The 19,767-nt window shown below is 33.6% G+C and overlaps 1 protein-coding gene across 4 annotated transcripts in view; it reads left to right on the forward strand.

Annotated features, from left to right (window-relative positions):
• LOC129231361 (proton channel OtopLc-like) overlaps positions 1-19,767 on the forward strand; it is a 79,741-nt gene that overhangs the window by 25,700 nt on the left and 34,274 nt on the right. For 3 of the 4 annotated variants that reach the window (XM_054865654.1, XM_054865655.1, XM_054865656.1), the window contains one exon: positions 17,771-17,990. In XM_054865654.1, the coding sequence (XP_054721629.1) occupies positions 17,771-17,990 (220 nt within the window). Of the gene's footprint in view, positions 1-10,117; positions 10,177-17,770; positions 17,991-19,767 lie in introns of those variants that run through there. The other variant, XM_054865657.1, reaches the window with a different exon arrangement.

The raw sequence follows: 19,767 nt of genomic DNA on the forward strand, positions 1-19,767 counted from the left end.
TGGTTTGAATGTGAAAATGGCCACAACTGGTACAATGGCCACAACTTATGCTATGCACCTACCATACTTAAGTTTTCCCTGAAGGTTCCATAAACATGATTGACTTTAACCGGCGATATTTCTGCATTATTTAGAAAGATTTAAGGATGATTTCAGGAAGGTTACTGATTTTTAGCGGAAAACATTGCTGTTTTTTGCAAGATATGCTACGGGCAGAAATTGGGCACATTAGCTGCCCATTATTCTCCAGAAACTTTTTTGAACAGTTTTTACGGTGTAAAACTAAATGGATAGTCCACATTAATACCCCAGCGTACAAAATGCGGCACACCCCTACAGAAGCACTATTAACGGAGCTAAAATGTCCATCACTTTACATAAGAGGCGGTGAGAAGCAAAGGGGTGTAAGTGGCAAAATTAAAAATTTCGAGATTACCAGTACACATGGTAGGTGAACCTTTCCTCTGTCTTGGGGCAAGAGATGGTACTAGTAGCTCTGATACTAGTTGCTGCTATACAGCATGATTAAGAAAAAAAATCAATGAAAGCCTACCTAGGATGTTATCTTTAAACGCGCTTTTCTCAAAACTTGAAAATGTCGACTTACAACCCTTTACTTCTGACTGCTTCAATTCTATGCTACTGCAATTGACATGTATAATCCTCAAGAATTATTCCTTTCTTTACTATTTACCAATCAGCCATAGTATCCCCCCCCCTCCCCAAGTAAGACTTTTTTAAAATTCTGTTGCTAAAGAAGTATTAATACTTTATTTTAAACCAGACCATATTTTTATTCTTGAGGTGTTCTGGTAAACATGTCTGACATTTTTAATCTATCTTTCTTGATCGGAGCTATAGGGGGGTACCGATTATTTAGAAATATAGCCTTTAGGAACGGTTTGAAAAAAGTTCTGCTTGTATCTAAGGATTGAAATTTTAATACTATAATCGATGTCAGTAATAAAAATTTCTCGAAATGATAGTTTTCTTAAACAAAAGCCTCAATGTATCTACCGATCAATAAATAACTGCAGCTTATTTCAAGTTGTGTTGGAGTTTTTCCCACACTCACACGAGCTTTTTATTATTTTTCTATAAATGTAGCTAGCTTCTGTTTAAATATAACCCAGTTTCTTTTTCCGCTTGAATGGAACACTGTAAAAACGATTCAGAAACGTTCCTGGAAAATAATGGGCAGCTGATGTGCTTGATTTCTGCTAGTAACAGAACTTGCAAAAACCAGGAACGTTTTCTGCTAAAATTCAGTAACCTTCCTGAAATTATCCTGGAAGCTTTCTGAGAAATTCAGAAATCTTCCCGTTAAAAGCCAGTCGCGTGTCTGGAAAATTAGAGTAAACTTAAGAATGTATAATATAATAGCTCGGCATCTTCCTGATTTATCAAGGAAGTTCCAAGAGCCTTATTGCAAACATAGCCAAAGCTAAACCAGAATTGCAAGTAAATGACGAGAATTTTACCCTCCTGCAAGTCTTGCAAAGCAAAGGTAGTCCACACTGATTCGCTCCCTTTGGAAACTTAATTAGCATGGACGGGCCGTAATTGAACTGAAGCCGATGCACTTTATAAATACATTCATACCCCATCCTTAAACTGGGAGCTAAAAATATTTTTGACAACAGTGAAAAGTCCGCATTCGTGCGACTTATAGCAATTCAGGAAACTTTTTGACACTGATACTTGATTTTTCCAGGAAGTGGGTAAAAACCATTAAAATCCCGAAATGTAACTCGGAAATACTCAGTAACGTTTCGGAATTTTTTTTACAGTGAAAGCTTTACTCACGATCTCTATTTATTTATTATTTCATTTTAAATAATTTATTTAGTTATGTTCTGCTTTTACTTTTTGCATATTTTCTGTTCTATTACTACTTAGGAATATTGTCTGTATTCTTTATTACCTTATAATTGGTTTATCTCTCGTCCTCTTTCTTTCTCTTTTTTCTCACCCTTTTTTAACTTAACAACATAACAACGTTTGTAGTAATTGGTTTTCAATAAGTTCTGCTTATATTTAAGGGTTCAAAATTTTAATTTAATCGACGTTCGTAATGAAATTTCTCGAAATGTAAGTTTTCTTAAACAAAAGCCTCAATGTATCTACCGATCAATAACCTTAGCTTATTTCAAGTTGTGCTGAAGTTTTCTCACACGCACACGAGCTTTTTATTATTTTCCTATGAATGTAGCTGGCTTCTGTTGAAATATAACCCAGTTTCTTATTCCGATCGAATGGAAAGTTTTACTCACGACCTCTATTCATTTATTATTTCATGTTAATTAATTTTTTCAATCATGCTCTGCCTTTACTTTTTGCATATTTTATGTTCTATTTCCAGTTAGAACCATTGCCTGTATTTTCAACCGACTTCAAAAAAGGAGGTTATGATTTCATCTTGCGGCTTTTTATGTATGTTTTCGTATTGCTCCAAAAATACTGGACCGATTTGAAAAATTCTTTTTTTGTTTGGAAAGAAATTGTCCATGTTAATTTTGTCTGGATCTGATGAGGGGTCTCGGAGAAATCTAAGAAACTTTAAATTTCATATGTTGTGGCTATGTAGACCAGCTTTCGTCGGCTGCGCGATATGTCACTCACAGGTCAAGTGGGTTTGGTGTGAACAGTGCATTTTTTAAACGGAGGAATCTTGTCTAGAACAACATTTAATTCTTACGTATCGGGGTGTTTGATTTTCACGGAGCCGCCTGTTAATTTTAATTATAATCTTACTAATGTATTTATCACTCATGTAGCAAATCAGTACATTAAATGTAATTTGCTACGAAAATAGTTGAATTAATTAATTTAATGTAAACTTTTTTTTGCTAATAAATAACTTCATTTAGTCATTAAAGTTTTTTTTTTTTTTTTTTTTTTTATATAGTAGACCCTCGTTTTACGTGGTTTCATTTTGCGCAGTTTCGATTATACGCGGTTTAAAATTTGAGACCTTTATTTTACTTTACGCGGATGAGTTTCGGTTACGCAGATGCGGCAATGCAAACAGATAAAATTTTCCTCTCTTTCAAAATCCAAACTCCTAAAGATTGCAGATTACGCGTAATCAACTGCATTTTGACGTGCTAATAATCGAGCTTGGGTCACTGGAGACATTTAATGCGATTGGTTCCAGAGCTCTTTCCAGAAGTAAAGTTATTAAACTCACACAGTTCAGAACTCACTGGAAGAAGAGCTTTTAGCAGTGACAAAGGAGGACAAAAGCAATGGGGATACCGACATCGATAACACAGAACTAAAAAAACGTTCATGTTGAAAATTTTTGAGTCGTTCCTTGACAATAGAAATTATCTTTCTGATTTGTTTGTGAAGGAAGATTCTATCATGGAATGTGGCGCAAGTAATCAAGGATGCGTTAATGCTCTGCAAAGAATTATAGAGAAAAATTCTTAATGACTGCCAAAAGACTGTCATAGTCAGCTCCTCTTTATAAATAGAACACCTCTGATTTGTTAGTGAAGGAAGATTCTATTATGGGAATGACGAAATTGATCATGGATGCGTTAATGCTCTGCAAAGAATTACAGAGAAAAATGTTTAATGACTGCCAAAAGACTATCATAGCAAGATCCTCTTTATAAACAGAACACGAAATTAATTTATGTTTTCTTTATGCATGTTGTGCATCAAAGTCGATATAATTACACATTTAACTTATTATACAATTAGTCATCACTAGAATAAAGTATTCGGTTATCTACTGAACCAAACCCTTATTTTAACACTAGTATTAGGTCTCAATTTACGCGATTTCGATTTATGCGGCATTTCCGTGGAACGTAACCCCTGCGTAAAACGAGGGTCTACTGTATTTCAGTTTTGAAATATATTTTGTGTTCAATTCAAGGGGAACTGAAGACATTTCGTAACTGACTGCCCACCAAATCCTGAGTCGACACTAATTTAACAAAACGCGAAAGTCTTTAAAACTAAACTTACTCTGTTACGTTAGGTAGTAGTTTATAGGAGGCCCCGACTTCAAATGGTTATTAGAAATTAAGAGATCGTATATAACTAGTTAGGTATTAAAATAATTCCTCGTATAGTAATTAAAATCAGTGTTTATTTTATAATTGGGTGTTTAGTTTAGTTGATTTTTGTACAGGAGTTGTAAAATAAATTTGATTTATACTTTTTGGTAAGAGATCGTTTGTAAGTATGACCAATTATTTTTTACTTTTAAGTTTCCCTTTGTTTTTTGAAGTCGGTTTTTTTTTATTTGAAAATAATTTTTTACTACCTTATAATTGGTTTCTTGCTCTCTCCCTTCTTCTCTTTCTTTTTTTATTTGTAGTAGTATGTAGGTATACATTATGCTGGATGTTGTTCATTTGAAACTATCTTAATCATTTCGTTACTTTTAAAACCCGATTATTCGCTACTCACCCCTTTTCAGTTTAATAACGTTTAGTAATAATATTGGTTTTCAATAAATTCTGCTTGCATTTAAGGGTTTGAAATTTTAATATAATCAACCTCGATAGTAAAATTCCTCGAAACATGGTTGTTCACAAACAAAAGCTTCAATGTATCGACCAATCATTAAATAACAGCAGTCTATTTCAAATTGTGTTGCAGATTTTCCCTCACGCACAAGAGTTTACTTTTTTCCTCTTTTATTATTTTCCTAAATGCAGCTAGCTTCTGTTTAAATATAACGCAGTTTCTTATTCAAATAGTAAGTTTTGCTCTCGACCGCTATTTATTTATTGTTTCTTTTTAATTAATTAATTAATTTATGTTCTGTATTTATTTTTTGCATATTTTCTGTTCCGCTGTTTCTAGCTAAGGCCGTTGCCTTAATTCTTTACTACCTTATAATTGGTTTCTCTATCTCTCACTCTCTCTTTTTTTTTTTTTTTTTAACAGTTTGTATTTGCGTACATAGAGCTTTAGGAAGTCATTCACTTGACGCAATCTTAATTATTTCGTTACTTCTAAAAACTCGATTTTAGCCGTAACTCGCCCCTTTTCGGTTGATCCAGCGCTTAGCAATAAAATTTGGATCGAAATTTTGAATTTCATGGGTAACAGTTCCCATTTTTATTAACTTTTCTCAACAAAAGTTGAATCGACTCTGACAGAAATTTGATCATAAGCAAGCAATTCTATCTCCTTGCTTCAATTTATCCGTATGGAGAAACCGGGACTCTACACAAGTTCTCTGTATCCCAATCAGCTTTGTAGCAGGGGATGCGTGTCTCAGTTATGTTTTCCTTTACCTCAACTGACTCTTCTAGAACTGAATTCGGTTTTACGAACCAGGACAAAATTTGCTTAATGTAATGCTTTTACACTAAGCAAAGTGTGTTGCTTTTACAATGTAAATAAAATTCCGAAAAAAAAAAAACTAAATAGAAAAAAAAATCATCTGATAACCATTCCTTTCTTTCAAACATTATACATAACTTCTAACAAAAGTCTCTGACATTGCTTTTTTGTTTCTTATTTTTAGGAAAAATTTCCTTTTTTTAATTACCTTGCTTGTAATTCAGATTGCAATCTATTAAGTTTTCATATTCTGCTTTCTTTACCATTGGTCTTGTTTTGCTATTTTAAATTTCGGTATTGATTCGGATGCTACTAACTGTTTGTAAATACTCCAATTCATTTTCACTGGGAAAATGTTCCAAAACGTTACTAATTATTTCGGTGGAACGTTTCGAGATTTCACAAGTTTTTATCCAGTTCCTGAGAAAATTAAGTATCCTTGTCAAAACGTTTTCTGAATTACTACAATTTGCACGAATGCAGACTTCTCACTGTTGCGAAAAATATTTTAGCTACCAGTATAAAGATTAACTGAGCGTATTTAATAGTTTTATTACATTCGGTGTGAGTGCGGCCCATCCAGATTGGCTGAGCTCCCAATGAGAGCGAGTGAGTCTTTAGATTCCGTAAATTTGTAAGAAAAGTAGGCGAGTTCGATTCATGATACTTGCTTAAAATTCTATCTTAGCTTGGCCGTGACTTTAATAATGCTTTCGGAGCTTTCTTGGCAAAGTCGGAAGGTGCCGAGATGTTACATTAAACTTATCAAAGGTTTTCTCTGAAGGTTCCAGAGACGCGACTTTCTTTAACGGGGGAGATTATTGAATTCTTCAGAAAAATTTTAGGATAATTTCATTCAGGATACTGAACTTCAGCGGAAAACAATTCCGGTTTTTGCAAGAAATGTTACTTGTAGAAATTGGGCACATCAACTGCCCATTATTTTCTAGGATCGTTTCTGAATTGTTTACTTCATGATTTCCTAATTAAGCTATAAGAATCCACATTTCACAATAGCAAATCCAGAAAATACAGGCTTTATTTTCTAGTCATGGTTAACATTAGTGGTTCATTCTACAATCACAGAATAGTGGATTTCTTGAGAGGTTAAAGGACTTATCAAAACTGGGAGGAAAATCAATACCTTCAGCACATACATCCTTTGTATTATACTTTTATCTTACAATAAGGTTTTCCATCGCTACTAATCCATTTTTTTCTTTACTAATAATAAAGCTGAATGAAAGTCTCTCTGTCTGGATCTCTCTCTGTCCAGATCTCTGTCTGTCTGTCAGGATCTCTGTGACGCGCATCGCGCCTAGACCGTTCTGCCAATTGTCATGAAATTTGGCACAGAATTAGTTTGTAGCATGGGGGTGTGCACCTCGAAGCGATTTTTCGAAAATTCAATATTGTTCTTTCTCTATTCCAATTTTAAGAACATTTTCCAGAGCAAAATTATCATAAGATGGACGAGTAAATTACCAAGTTATCATAACGTGGAACCGTAACATGGGCAAGCCAATTGGTGAGAAATGCATCATACATTATTTTTAAATATAGAGGAGAACCAAAAGACCTTTTAATTTTCTACTACGGGCAAAGCAGTGCGGGTGCATTAGTTTTAAATATTTGCAATGAAAAATCCGTAGTGGAGACATCAATAAAATCTTTTAACTTTGCTGTTTTGAATCTATTAATTTCTGCAGAAGCAGCTTGTAAGTTGATGCGAACCGTGGTAAACAGCTTTCGGGAAGACGAACCCCCCCCCCCCCCCTTGACATTAATCTCAATTCTCTCTCCTCTATATGGGATTAAAACATGCACAAAATAATTAGGTCAAATTCGAATATTTTCGTCACTGCTCAAAGTCTGTCAAGGACAGAAAACATCTGAGTTTGTTCAAGTAAGGAAACTTTCAGAAACGAGGTTTTTGACCTCCACTCACATTTCGGCAGTTCCAGTTATATCGTAACTAACGTATGAGAAACAGGAAAAAAGGAAAAGTCAACACTAAATGAAAAAAAAATCATGTGATATAACCCATTGCTTTCTTTCAAACATTATAACTTCTAACAAAAGTCTCTAACATTGCTTTTCGTTTCTCATTTTTAGGAAAAATTTCCTTTATTTGATTACCTCTTGCATTGTAGTTCAGATTGTAATCTATTAGGTTTTCCTATTCTGATTATTTCCCATTGGTCTTGTTTTACTATTTTAAATTTCGGTATTGATTCGGATGCTACTAAGTGTTTGCAAATACGTTAATTCATTTTCACTGGGAAAAAGTTCCAAAACGTTATTGATTATTTCCGTGAAACGTTTCGGGATTTTACAGGTTTTTATCCACTTCCTAAGATAAGTATCTTTGTCAAAATTTTCTAAATTGCTACAAGTTTAACGAATGCAGACTTCTTACTGTCGTAAAAAATAAATTTAGCTACCAGTACAAAGATTAACTGAGCTTAAACTTAATAAGTTTATCGGCATTATCTCGCTGGCGGCCCGTTCACATTGACTTAAGGCTATTATTCCAGGAGAGCTGATTCATCTGACACTGACGTTTGGCTACGGAGTTGTCAGGGGACAAATTTGGTATTTTTATTAAAAGCCTCGTTGCAAAAAAAACTGGTACCCAAGCTTTAGATAAGTTGCATGATTAATGTTTGATTATTTCATTCTGTAAATGAAGAAGATTTGATTACTACAAATTAAAAGCAAATAATGTGTGAAAATGAGGTTCATTACAGTAAACATTTTCCGATTCATTTTTGTTGAATTTGTGAACTAAGTTATTTTTCTAGATTTACCTGAAGTGTCATTTTTCTCAACTTATCATCAATTGTTTTACAACATAGCACCCAGCGAATATTATAACGTATTTATACTAGAAACAAGGTCAGATCCATAGTTGCCTTAGAACCAAAATGTGGGATAAGTCGGTCTGTCATTTTCAAGGGGTTCTAGATTGACGAAGTTCTCAATGCGAGCGAATAAGTCTCTGGATTCTGTAGTTATGAAAGAATTGCACTCAAGTTAGATTCGTGGTTCTTGCTTGCAATTCTGTTTTAGTTTTGGCCATAATTGCAGCAATGCTTTTTGGAGCTTACTTGGCAAAGCAGGAAGGTGCCAAACTATTTTATATAACCCACCTAAGTTTTCTCTGAAGGTTCCAGAAACACGGCTGACTTTAACCGGAAGAGAGTACTGAATTCATAAGAAAGATTCCAGGATAATTTCAGGAAGGTTACTGACTTTTAGCGGAAAACATTTCCAATTTTTGCATGACACGATTCTTGCAGAAATCTATTTTATGTTTCTGTCTGAGTGAATTTTTTATGTTTTTGACATTTTCCTTTTCAAGATCCTGTAATTCTGGAACAATATGTAAATACACTTAGGCGTTCTATTGCAAATGGCATTACATCTCTTCTTGAGGCGGAATATTCTCCAATCTCTACCTTTTTTAATTAGGTCTTACAGTTCGTCATTTCAAATGAAAAAAAAAGTACAACTATTTATAATGTTTTTTTTTAAATAGATGAAGAGAGAATACGGGAGCTGAATTACATTATTGTAGTGAATATTTTAACGATTAGTATTGTGTTTATCCTAGTATTTAATACGTTTATTACTTTGCTTTAATTTTAGGAAACATATTTAGACTTAGATTTTGTGTGCAATTTGATGTGAATTTCAAATATAAGTTAACATTATTTATTGCTCAAATATAAATGACTCGCAAAACATAAATACATGAGAATTTTTTAAAGTGGTATTAAGCATGAGTAGATGATTTGGTTGATACCATTTCATAACTTAGTTAACTAAGGCATCTGAAATGTGCCTCGCTATAGCGGGCCAGATTTGAGATGCTCATGTGCCACTTTTGACCCGCTGTTCATAGTTTGGAGACCTTTCCCTTTGTGAAAAGAAGTCAATTTCCAGAAAAAGGAAAGACAAGAAATTGTTAATAAGGAATAAACTCGAAAAAAAAAAAAAAACAAGAGAGATACTATGCCAAAAAAATATATAGTATTCTAAAGATCAACTACAGAGGAAAATAAACCATTTTAACCAATTAGCGTTCAAGTACAATAATGAAACTCAAGTTGTTGGGACAGAAATAGCAATGAAAGAAATGCAATAAAGGTTCTAATTGAAACGTGGTAGGAAGCTTAAATGCAAATTAAACGCAACTGAATAAAAACAACAAATACTAAGCGCCGACGTAATTTCATGGCGTATTAAACGTGCGTATTTTAAAAGAAAAACTCATTTAAGTAAACATGTTGGGAGAAATCTATGAAGGGCATTCTTTTTGGCTCGATAATTCCATAAACGCTGCTCTTTTTAAAGGCGTTCAAAATAATCGTAAAATTGAATTTATCAAAACACAGAAAATAATACCTTTTAATCAAATCTAATCCTTTAATAAAATGCAGGAAGAAAGTGCATGGCACTTTTCCATTCAACGAAACTGGTTTTAAACAATGCAAAAAGTGTATGGAAAATGTTGATAAAGTTTTTTTCCGGAAAGAAAATTTTAAGCAAAATTCAAAATAAAGCAAAATACAACGTTTACATTGTCTTAGTTAATTCAAAATGAATCATTTCAGGATCTAATGATTCACGCTTTAGTCTACTGCAAATATTTCAAATTCAATTTCGGAATGTCATTAAAAACTCGCCATTCACTTCACTTTCGAAACAGATTTCATGAAAATGTTGCATCACTTACAGTGCTGTACATCGCGGCGTTCATTAGAATGAGTAGTTCAGGTTACAAGTAGAATGAGAAGACACGGTAATTGTGGTATCGTTGTGTATATCCAGAAACCATTGGATGAAACCCCTCCTGAGGTAAGCTATTTGCTGTAAATTTGCATTTATAGGACATGATTGTGGACCTGTACAAGTTTTCTAGTTAATAACCTTTTTTTGGAAAATATGATGATTTGCAATTACGCACTGAGCATTTGAAGGTCACGGGCAAGAATGTAATATGCCACAATGATGTGAATTTTTCAGTGGGCCACTTTCCAACTTATAAAAATATATTCTACAATACTAAAACCAGATGTGTTTTTCTACAAGTGACATTATCTATTGTCATGTTTATTTCAATTTTAGCTATGAGAAACGAAAATGTTGATCGAGAAGTCACTCCTTGTGGCTTGTTACATTTCTGCCCCGAAACTCTTCATTTGGAGGCGTTTTATTAGTATTGAATATGACCCGGACATTTGCATTCTTTTGCTTTTTTTTTTTTTGGCACTTTTGTGCTATATTTTAACATTTAGATCCTTTTGAAAACTTTTCACGTAATTTTTAAAGATTTTGGATTTTTTTTTAATTGCATTGTTTATTTAGGACATTTATAACATTTTAGGAGATTTCTTTTACACCCTATGGTTATTTCTAATACGTTCATTTTTTAAGTCTGAAATTGCCATATTTTTGCACATTATATTGACTTAGACATTTGCCTTATTTTGCTTTTTTTTTTTTTTGTCACTTTTATGCTTTTTCAACATTAAGGTCCTTTTGAAAACTTTTCATGTCATTTCTAAAGATTTTGGAGTATTTTTTTTTCTTTTACTGCATTGTTTTTATATTTAGGGAATTTATAACATTTTAGATTTCTATTACACTCTATGGTTATTTCTTATATACGGTCTTTTTTTTTAAATCTTAAATTGCCATATCTTTGCACATTATTTTGGCCCAGATATTTGTTTTATTTTACGTTTTTTGAAACTTTTTTGCTATTTTTAACATTTAGGTCATTTTGAAAACTTTTTCACATCATTTTAAAAGATTTTGGAGTATTTTGATCTTTATTTTAATGCACTGTTTTTACATTTTAGGGCATGTTTTAGGGCATTTTAGGAGATTTCTTTTACATCTTATGGCTATTTCTTATACGATCTTTTTTTTTTAAATCTGCAATTGCTATATTTTTGCACATTATATTGCAACTCTCAATATATCGCCTGAAACCTTCTTATCAGCCTAACATGTTGTTCAAATAAATTCTTTTGGGAATTAACTCATTGTAAAACTTTCTTTCATTTTATCTGAGTTGTATTATTCAGTTTTCAGGGGGAAAATCACATCTGTAATTGTTGAAAAGCTTTTCGAGTTATAAAAAATAGTCTGACAAGAGATGTTTTTTCTTATTTGAAAGTATCAAAAAGGATAAGCCGAAAAATTCCGGTTTCTTGTAATATAGTAAAATACTCAAAACAATTAAAAATTTTATAAAAAAAAGCGAAAAACTGTAGATATCCCTACATTTCTCCTTTCTTCTTTATTCTTTGATTATTTTAGCATTTAACTTTAATGAAAATTATATTACAATTTCACTTAACATGCACATTTTAACACAACTATATGTAAATTTAGAAAAAAAGAATACTTCAGGTTGAAATTTTTGCATATGGATAAGAGGAATTATTTTAATTTTAAGTGTATTGTTTATCTTTACAAGTGCATTTTATGTTAATTTTCAGGGCATTTTTTTCAATTTTGAAAGGCATATTTGGGGGGGGGGGGGGTCATGCTCTAATAATGGATGAAAGGAATTTTTCAAAGTCATTAAGCATTACTCTGTTTCGGTTGCACTTTTCGCGAAGAACAGCTTATTAAACCATGTTTTATGCATAATTTGTTCGTCGGTATGGTACTGTTAAACTGTTTTACTCTTTTTAGGAAGGGAGGGGGAAGCAAACAGCTCTTAAAAAAACTATGTTTTTGAATGGAAATGTGTTTATAATTGTGAACACACGATTGTTCTTTCTGCATTATTGTAATATTTCCAACCACTATATGCATTTCCGAAAGCGTTTTGCATTGCTGATAAGCATTGCCATTTTTAACTATTTATCGTGCATCAACATTTTCAAAAAGTTATTGATTATTATTTTTGTATCAATTATAGCTTCTGTGAAGGAAAATACACCAAAGTGCTTTTTATTGCAAATTTATGCATGAAACTGTCTTTGTTTAGAGGGGAGGGAAGATGAATTCTTAAAAAAAAATAAAGTTATTACAGGTTCAACTTTAAATAAATGCATACATGATGGTAAACTATTATACTTTGTTATAAAATAGTAAAATCATAACTTACTCTAGCCATAAAAAAATGTATGTTACTAAGAGGCGTGGAGGTATAAAGATATTTTAATTACTTGAAGTGAATTCCCAATTGTAAACCCTGAAAAAGTCTATATGCCATTTAAAATTTTTAAGAAAAGTTGCAAGAAAGAAATATTTTTAGTACAGAATGAGTTAATATATCTTTCAACTTGATAACCTGTAAGGAATGAGGGAAATTATAAAAATGAAATAAAATTGATGTTATTAACTGTAAACTAAGAGTTTTGATGCTTCATTGATTTTTTTAATTATTATATAATATTTTCTTTTCACATTTTGTTGAAGGTTAATAAAAATGTTCATTTGATAAGAGAATAGATGAGAGAGGAGGAAAATATGGAATATCTCTTACTTTTCTATAAATAACTTAACTAGTTTTTGGATTAAAATCTCCAAATGATCATGAGCGCTTACCAGCAGTCATGAGCGCATATCTGTAATGAACAATCAGTTGCAAAAAAAAAAAAATATTTTCACGCCGAGAAAAATCTGGTACATAATAAATAGCAAATTTTAGGTAATACGGAATAAGTGGTTTAAACCATTGGAAAACTTCACTCGATCGGTTTCTTTTATGGTCAAGCAGCTTCTGACTCTTTCTTTCTTAAATTATCTCCCAGTTGATCATTTAACTATTTTTTACATAGGGACTGCTAGCACGCGCTCATGATGAGTTGGTTGTTATCGAAAAATATCGAGCTCTTTTTCCTCTTTTCTTCTTCTGCTTTTTCAGAGGTACTAATGTCAGGTGACTTCCTCTTTATCGGAGGTAATGGTTATTCGGAAAGACCAAATCAGGACTACTGAAAGAACAGGGTCAAAGATCGCGGGGAATATCTGGTATTATTTAATACCCGATATTCGGTAATACCCGGCACGCCATCTTATAAATTGAATCTTTAAACTTATAGACCAAACTTTGTCAGCTAAAAAATGACCGCAGTATAACAAACTGCAGTTTCTTGTGTGCATATTTCAGTTAATATTATTGTTCAAGTCACACGTTTACTAGTAGATTAAAAGGTTTGAAAATGAAAATCTCGAAACACATTTTGTTCTCATGCGAGTGGTACAACAACTAAGAGTCAGTTCTCTCATTACACTGTGCCACTCTGTAAAAACAAGTTAGAAATGTTCCTAGAAAATAATGGGTACCTAAGGTGCCTCAATTCTACGAGTAACGAATATGGTAAAAAACAGGAAGGTTTCCTGCTAAAATTCAGTGACTTACCGGAAAATAACCTGGATTCTTTTCGAGGAATAATCGCTTGGCACCATTCTGATTTCCTAACAAAGTTTCTAATGAATCTCAGAAAAAAAGGACCAAAGCTGATGAAAGAAAACAACACTAACCAGATCTTTTCCCCTACTTTCTGCAAAGCTAGTGTCCGGAGGCCATTTTTTGCCCTTTCTTGGGGCAAAAATTGGCAAATTGGGTTTGCCAATCCGTACGAATTGCTAGAGTGAAAGCTGAAAAACTTAATAAAAACATTGATTATATTTTGAAACTGGTAGTTAAAAATATGTTTCACAGCAGGGAGTCCTCATTTGTGCAATTTATAGCAATTCAGGAAACTATTTTTGAAAAGATATTTGACTTTCACAGGAAATAGATCGAAACCAGTGAAGTCCCAGAGCGTTGCAAGGCAATAATCTGAGACGTCTCGAAATTTTCTTTCAGTGTATGGGCATTCTGTTTGACTCATTCACTATATTCCTACGTGATATCGGCATCAAAGTCAAAACTTTTGTCTTCCACTTTACTCGACTATTTCATAATACCCTCCTATCATCTACTTACATGTATGACGTATATTTGTACTTGCATTTCTAGTTTAAATTTAGAGTGCAAGTGACAAGAAAGATGCGAAATTTTTAATCACTTTGCATAATGTATTCTTTTTCCTTGACACGTGCATTTTTTAAGAACAATTTCTCCTTTGCTCTATAATATTTCTGCGTCTCCTACCTTGAGTTGAATTTCTCCATGGAAATTATAAGACAGAAAAAGGTATGTCTTCTACTGTAAAAGGAAAAAATAGCGGTGACCACCACCCACAGAGTGACTAAATGAAGAAAATGGCGATAAAACAATCATTTGTCATTCGACACCAATAGTCGTTTCAGAATTAACTAAGTGTACAAAAAGCATTAAGTAATCGGTAAAAAAAAATTCATCAAAATCTTGACGAAGCCTATATGAGCTAATGTATTAAACATACTTTATTTTACATAAATTAATGTATTCGAATTACTAATTTCAACGAATTAAAAAAATATGTACCGCGAGCAAATTTGGGTTGAAAAAAAGGGGCTATTTCAAAAAAATGGCGACTAACGAAATTTACTATCTGCCACTGTTGACTAAAAATTTTCCCCAGTTTTGTCCCTTATTCTATGGCATTGATCAAATTTGCAATCGTTTCTCTGCATGTTTTCAAAGAAGTAGCAAAATTGCTTGGATCATGGTAGATGAAGCAGAAAATATTCCGTAACGCAAAATAACTCAATGAACAAAGTCAGACCGGTTGTAAATTAATAATAAAACAGAGATTTAATCACAATAGTTATGTTGCAATAACAAAACCGTAATTGTCTTCTGCGTCACTCATTTCATAATCGTATCATTGTTTATTTTCAATGAAATAGCAAAGTAGGAAGTGGCTTTGATCATAAAGATTGAATCACAACATATTCTGTTGCCCAAAAAAATTCAATGAATGTATTTAGAGCAACTAAAAATTAATAACAAAATGAGAATAATAATAAAAAATAAAAAAATAGTTAAAAAAAATTAAGTGGAATTTTTATCCTCTTATGACAGAAATCCTTCTTCCCATGTCAGTCGAAAAATCTATTTCGCGTTTAAAATATTTCGCAAATAAAATGGAAAAGGGGGGCCTTAGAACAATTAAAAAGCACTTCTTTAAATGCTTTTAGACAGAACAATTATTCTAAAACCATACTCCTATACTGCCATGAGCAGGTAAAGGGCAGAAACTAGAAATTTTTCCTGTTTTTTTTTTTTTTTTTTTTTTTTGGCTTTTTTTTGCATTTTTTCACCCATTGCACTTTAGCTGTGCTGTACAAGCTTCCTTATTTGACTTCCGTTGAAGTAAAAGCACGAAACAAACGTCTAATTTCACCGCTTCCGTTTTGTTAGTATTGGATCCAAAATGCGTTTCTTCAAATATCTCGAAAACTCATTTCTACAAATACTGTCGTTTGCTTGCCCACACAAGTATAGTCTTGGCTTATTAAAAAAAACAGAAATTACTTAAAACATGACGGTCAAGGTCCCACTTCAAAACATCAAAGCAAAGCATGGGGGAGTTGTTGATTCCCATGTAAAATGACCCCTGAATGAATTTATGACCAAAATGAGACCGCCATTTACCCCATGACCCACCTCTTTTTGGAGATAGCTCTAATTTATTTCTTCTTCGCTTTTCCTTTTCCCTTTCTTTTCTTTTTTTTTTTTTTTTTTTTCAGTTTTTTAGTTTCGTAGCCGTTATTTTGACCTGGTGAGAAAAAGAGCATTACATTAACCATCATCATTTTTGTCATGGGTTATGGAGGGGAAAAGCTCAAAAGCATAAAGATTTTTATCAAGGAGAGAGTTGTAGGGGGTATTCCCTCTAAAATACTTTAAACAATCATTAAAAGCTATCTGTGTAAGACCAAAGTGTCAACTTTTCCCGTCTAAGGCCCATATCAGAAAAAAAGTTCACGTTGTAAAAAAAGTTAAGGAAAAAAAATGATAGAATTGAATGCATCGCACGTTGCATACGAGTCTCATTGCAGGTTTTCAGTAAAGAAACTGCCCGCAGTATTTATATTTATTTGAATTACGTTCACAGGCATAATTAAAACAAAAGATGAAAGTTATTATGTTTATAATATAGCAGTAGTGCATATTTATGTTTCTGTGAATGCAACGCCCCATTGTTTTACACTTTTTGATAATAAAAAGCGATAAACTATGGGTGCGGAGCATAATATTTAGAACATCGTTCACTAATGTACATTTTCTCTGCATCACCCCACCGAGTTATCCCTTAGATTGTTTACTAATACACCGAACAAATATAGGAACAGAATTATCGTACTACATCAATATACACTTAGAATTTGCCAAAAGTTATCAGTTATCCTTCCTACACACGAGACTTACTACGCACTTAGTTGAATAAACTTTCGAACTGGCAGTTATTAGGAAATTTAGCCTCTTAGGCGTAATTCAAACACTGTCCGCACGTCACGTTCGCCACGTTAATTGGACAGACGTACGTTTTCCGAAGAGGGAGAAGCTTTCATGAATTGCAGACGCACGTAAAGCGCATGACAGTACTCTCACCCAATTGAGAGAGTGCGCCCATCTTGACCAATGAAATGCAACTCTCAACTTGACGGACGTCAAATATGTAGCATCTCGTCACGTTGATAGGATTTATGGTGAAAAAATCGTCGCTGACGTGACGTGCGGACGGTATGTGAATGTTGCTTTAAAAAAGAAAAGGAATCGCCTGTTGTGTGAAGGAATCACCTGGCTTCCTTCACACAACAGTCAACTCATCAGGCACACCAGGCACATATGCCGCTACCATTCTCATCCCGATAAGTTAAAAAACATCGAAACGCTGCCGAGGGTTCCCTCTCCACACGAGTCAACTAGTTAAGTAAACTCGGTTCAGTTTGAACAGCGTTGTGGAGCAGCTGCTCGAATACATTCGGCTCATTGTAAGAAAAGTTGATTTAACTAAGTTGCCTCGTGTGAAGACAACGAAAAACGTCAGTCAACTAGTTGACAGGCAACTTTTTTGACAGTTGATTCAACTAAGTTGCCCCGTGTCTAGTAGGCCTCAAGCACGGAAAGAAAAATATAAATTTCTGGAAACTAATTCTGAATTGGAGAAGCTGTATTTTGCTGCTGAGTTAGAATGAGAGATGTATTTACGATGCGTATTAACCTCTGAGAGTGAGGGTATGAGTATAGTTTGATCACGCAGGAGATGACGGATGAACTGGTATGGGAAACCGAATACTTAATTTTGTAATAGGATCAGCGAAAGTGCGAAATCAGTAAAGTTTTTACTTCTCGTACAACATCGCTGATCCTACCACTTACAAAATGAAGTGATCCGTTTCCGCTTTCTGTTCATCCGTCATCTCTTCTTGATCAAACTATACAACATTTCTAATGCATTATTTACTTCCCCATTTGTATGATTTCTAGTCTTTTGTATTACAAATTCAAATTGCACAGATGTAATAATTACGTATTTTATTAACTTAGAGTCGGAGATCGGATAGTGACCCGACAAGTTTTGAATATCCAAATCTGCCTATGCGCTCAGTCGACCTCACCTCAACTCCGTCCATTACAAATGACAGTGGCTTGGGCAATAGTAGTACACTAAAAGTGGGCAGTCTTCCCATGACACAGCCTGAAGACGATACTATTTCCTTGAGTAGAGAAAGTGTGTCGTCGGCACCCCCCTCTACGCATGATGCAGGTTTGTTTTGCTTCTATTTTCCACATTAGGCTTAATAAAACAGTCTGTATATGTATTTCAAATGAACATTTTATTGCTGGTTTATACTACTTTACTTCTTATCTTACAAATGCTTTCAATTCAGATAAATGTAAGTCTAAGTACGAACATTTCAAAATGAAAGCAAAATGGAAATATATTACAGGAAAAATTTTCGAATGAAAGAAAGTTTTAGTACCCTGTTAGGCTATATCTGGCAAGAATGTACGAGATTGAGGCTTAAAAATATCGTACGATCTTCTTCTTATACATTTACTGTTAAACACGAGTAACTAATTCGATAAAACTAGTATGCCGTGCATCTTACCGTCCAACGCGATCACAGATATGCTCGATATATGACAAATCTGGCGGTATGGGAAGAGGAAGATCTCTGACACCCTTTGCCGTGTGTGATTGCTCATTGTCTTTTTAAAAAAATGCTCCCTGCCAACAAATGTGTCTGAAACATGCAGCAAACGTACCGTTAGGCTGTCATGGTGCTGGGAATCAATATTAGGGGGTGTACTCGAAAGCATCCCATAACATCACCCCAGCTGGGAGTGCGGTATGCAGCTAAAAAGTAAAGGTACTATTAGGGTGTTTACAACGGGCTCTCTACAATGGTACACGATTGTCATCAATACCCTAAATGAATCTGGATTCGTTGCTAAAGACGATCTGCATCTATTCGGTTGCAGTCCGATCCTGTCGCCACTATTCCAAACGGTGGTGCCAGTGTGAAAGCTCTAATCCTGCCTTTGTTTTCAAGGGCACACCGCATCTGCAGCTAGGGTGATAATATCGGTTGCCATGTCTTGTGATAAATGGTCACCCCTAAAATTATTCCACAACACCATGACAATCTAACTGTATGCCTGTATCATGCTTCCATCATATGCATTAGCCCTCATGGCAGGGCTCCCGGGTTCCAGTTTTAACTGTACAACGTTCATTCAAACACAGCAAGGGTGTCAGAGAACTTCATCTTCAATAATATTACTTTCTCCAGCCTGCTCGATACCTTGATGTTTTCTCACAGATCGAGCATATATGTGATCTCTTGGGACGATCAGTTAGACCGCCGACGAGTTTTATTGAACTAGCAACGCTTTTACAGTAGCTGTAGTACGAGATGACGTAGAAAACTCTACAGGATACCAAAATCTCCACTCATTTAGAATTTTTCCAGTAATAAATGATCATTTTGCTTTCATTTTGTAATATTTCTTTTACATCAATGTTCTCTCTACGTGCGTAAAATTTCTCTTCATTCTGTGAGTTCCTTCTATGGGCGTTTTTTTTTTTTTTAGTTATAGAGTGTATTTTCTACTTTTCAAGATTTAATATATGAGAAACAACTAAACCTCAATTTCATCTTCAAAATTAACAATTTTTACAAAAATATTACTGTGTATTATGAATCTCTTGGTACGAGTTGCTGCTTCTTACAACAATAAATTGCTTCAGTATTTGTTTTTAAGACTCCTGTCTAATTTTAAATACTTTATTTTTCTTCTTCTTTTTTTTTTTTCACTTTTCCTTAGATGTCAGGTTTCTTCTAATAAAAGAAGCATTTTCTTTTATAACTTAAAAGCGCTTTACTTGTGTTATTTCAATTTCTGCGTTTTAATTCTTATAATCATTTATATCCTATTCTTTTATTTAATCATAATTCATTCGACTTTTTACTGAGCAATCAAGTTATGTTTATTGCTCCGCGAGGTGCTTTCAGCTTCTTTTTCAAAGCTATTCCTTT

This window comes from Uloborus diversus, chromosome 10 (assembly GCF_026930045.1).
Source record: "Uloborus diversus isolate 005 chromosome 10, Udiv.v.3.1, whole genome shotgun sequence".
Classification (NCBI taxonomy): Eukaryota; Metazoa; Arthropoda; class Arachnida; order Araneae; family Uloboridae; genus Uloborus; species Uloborus diversus.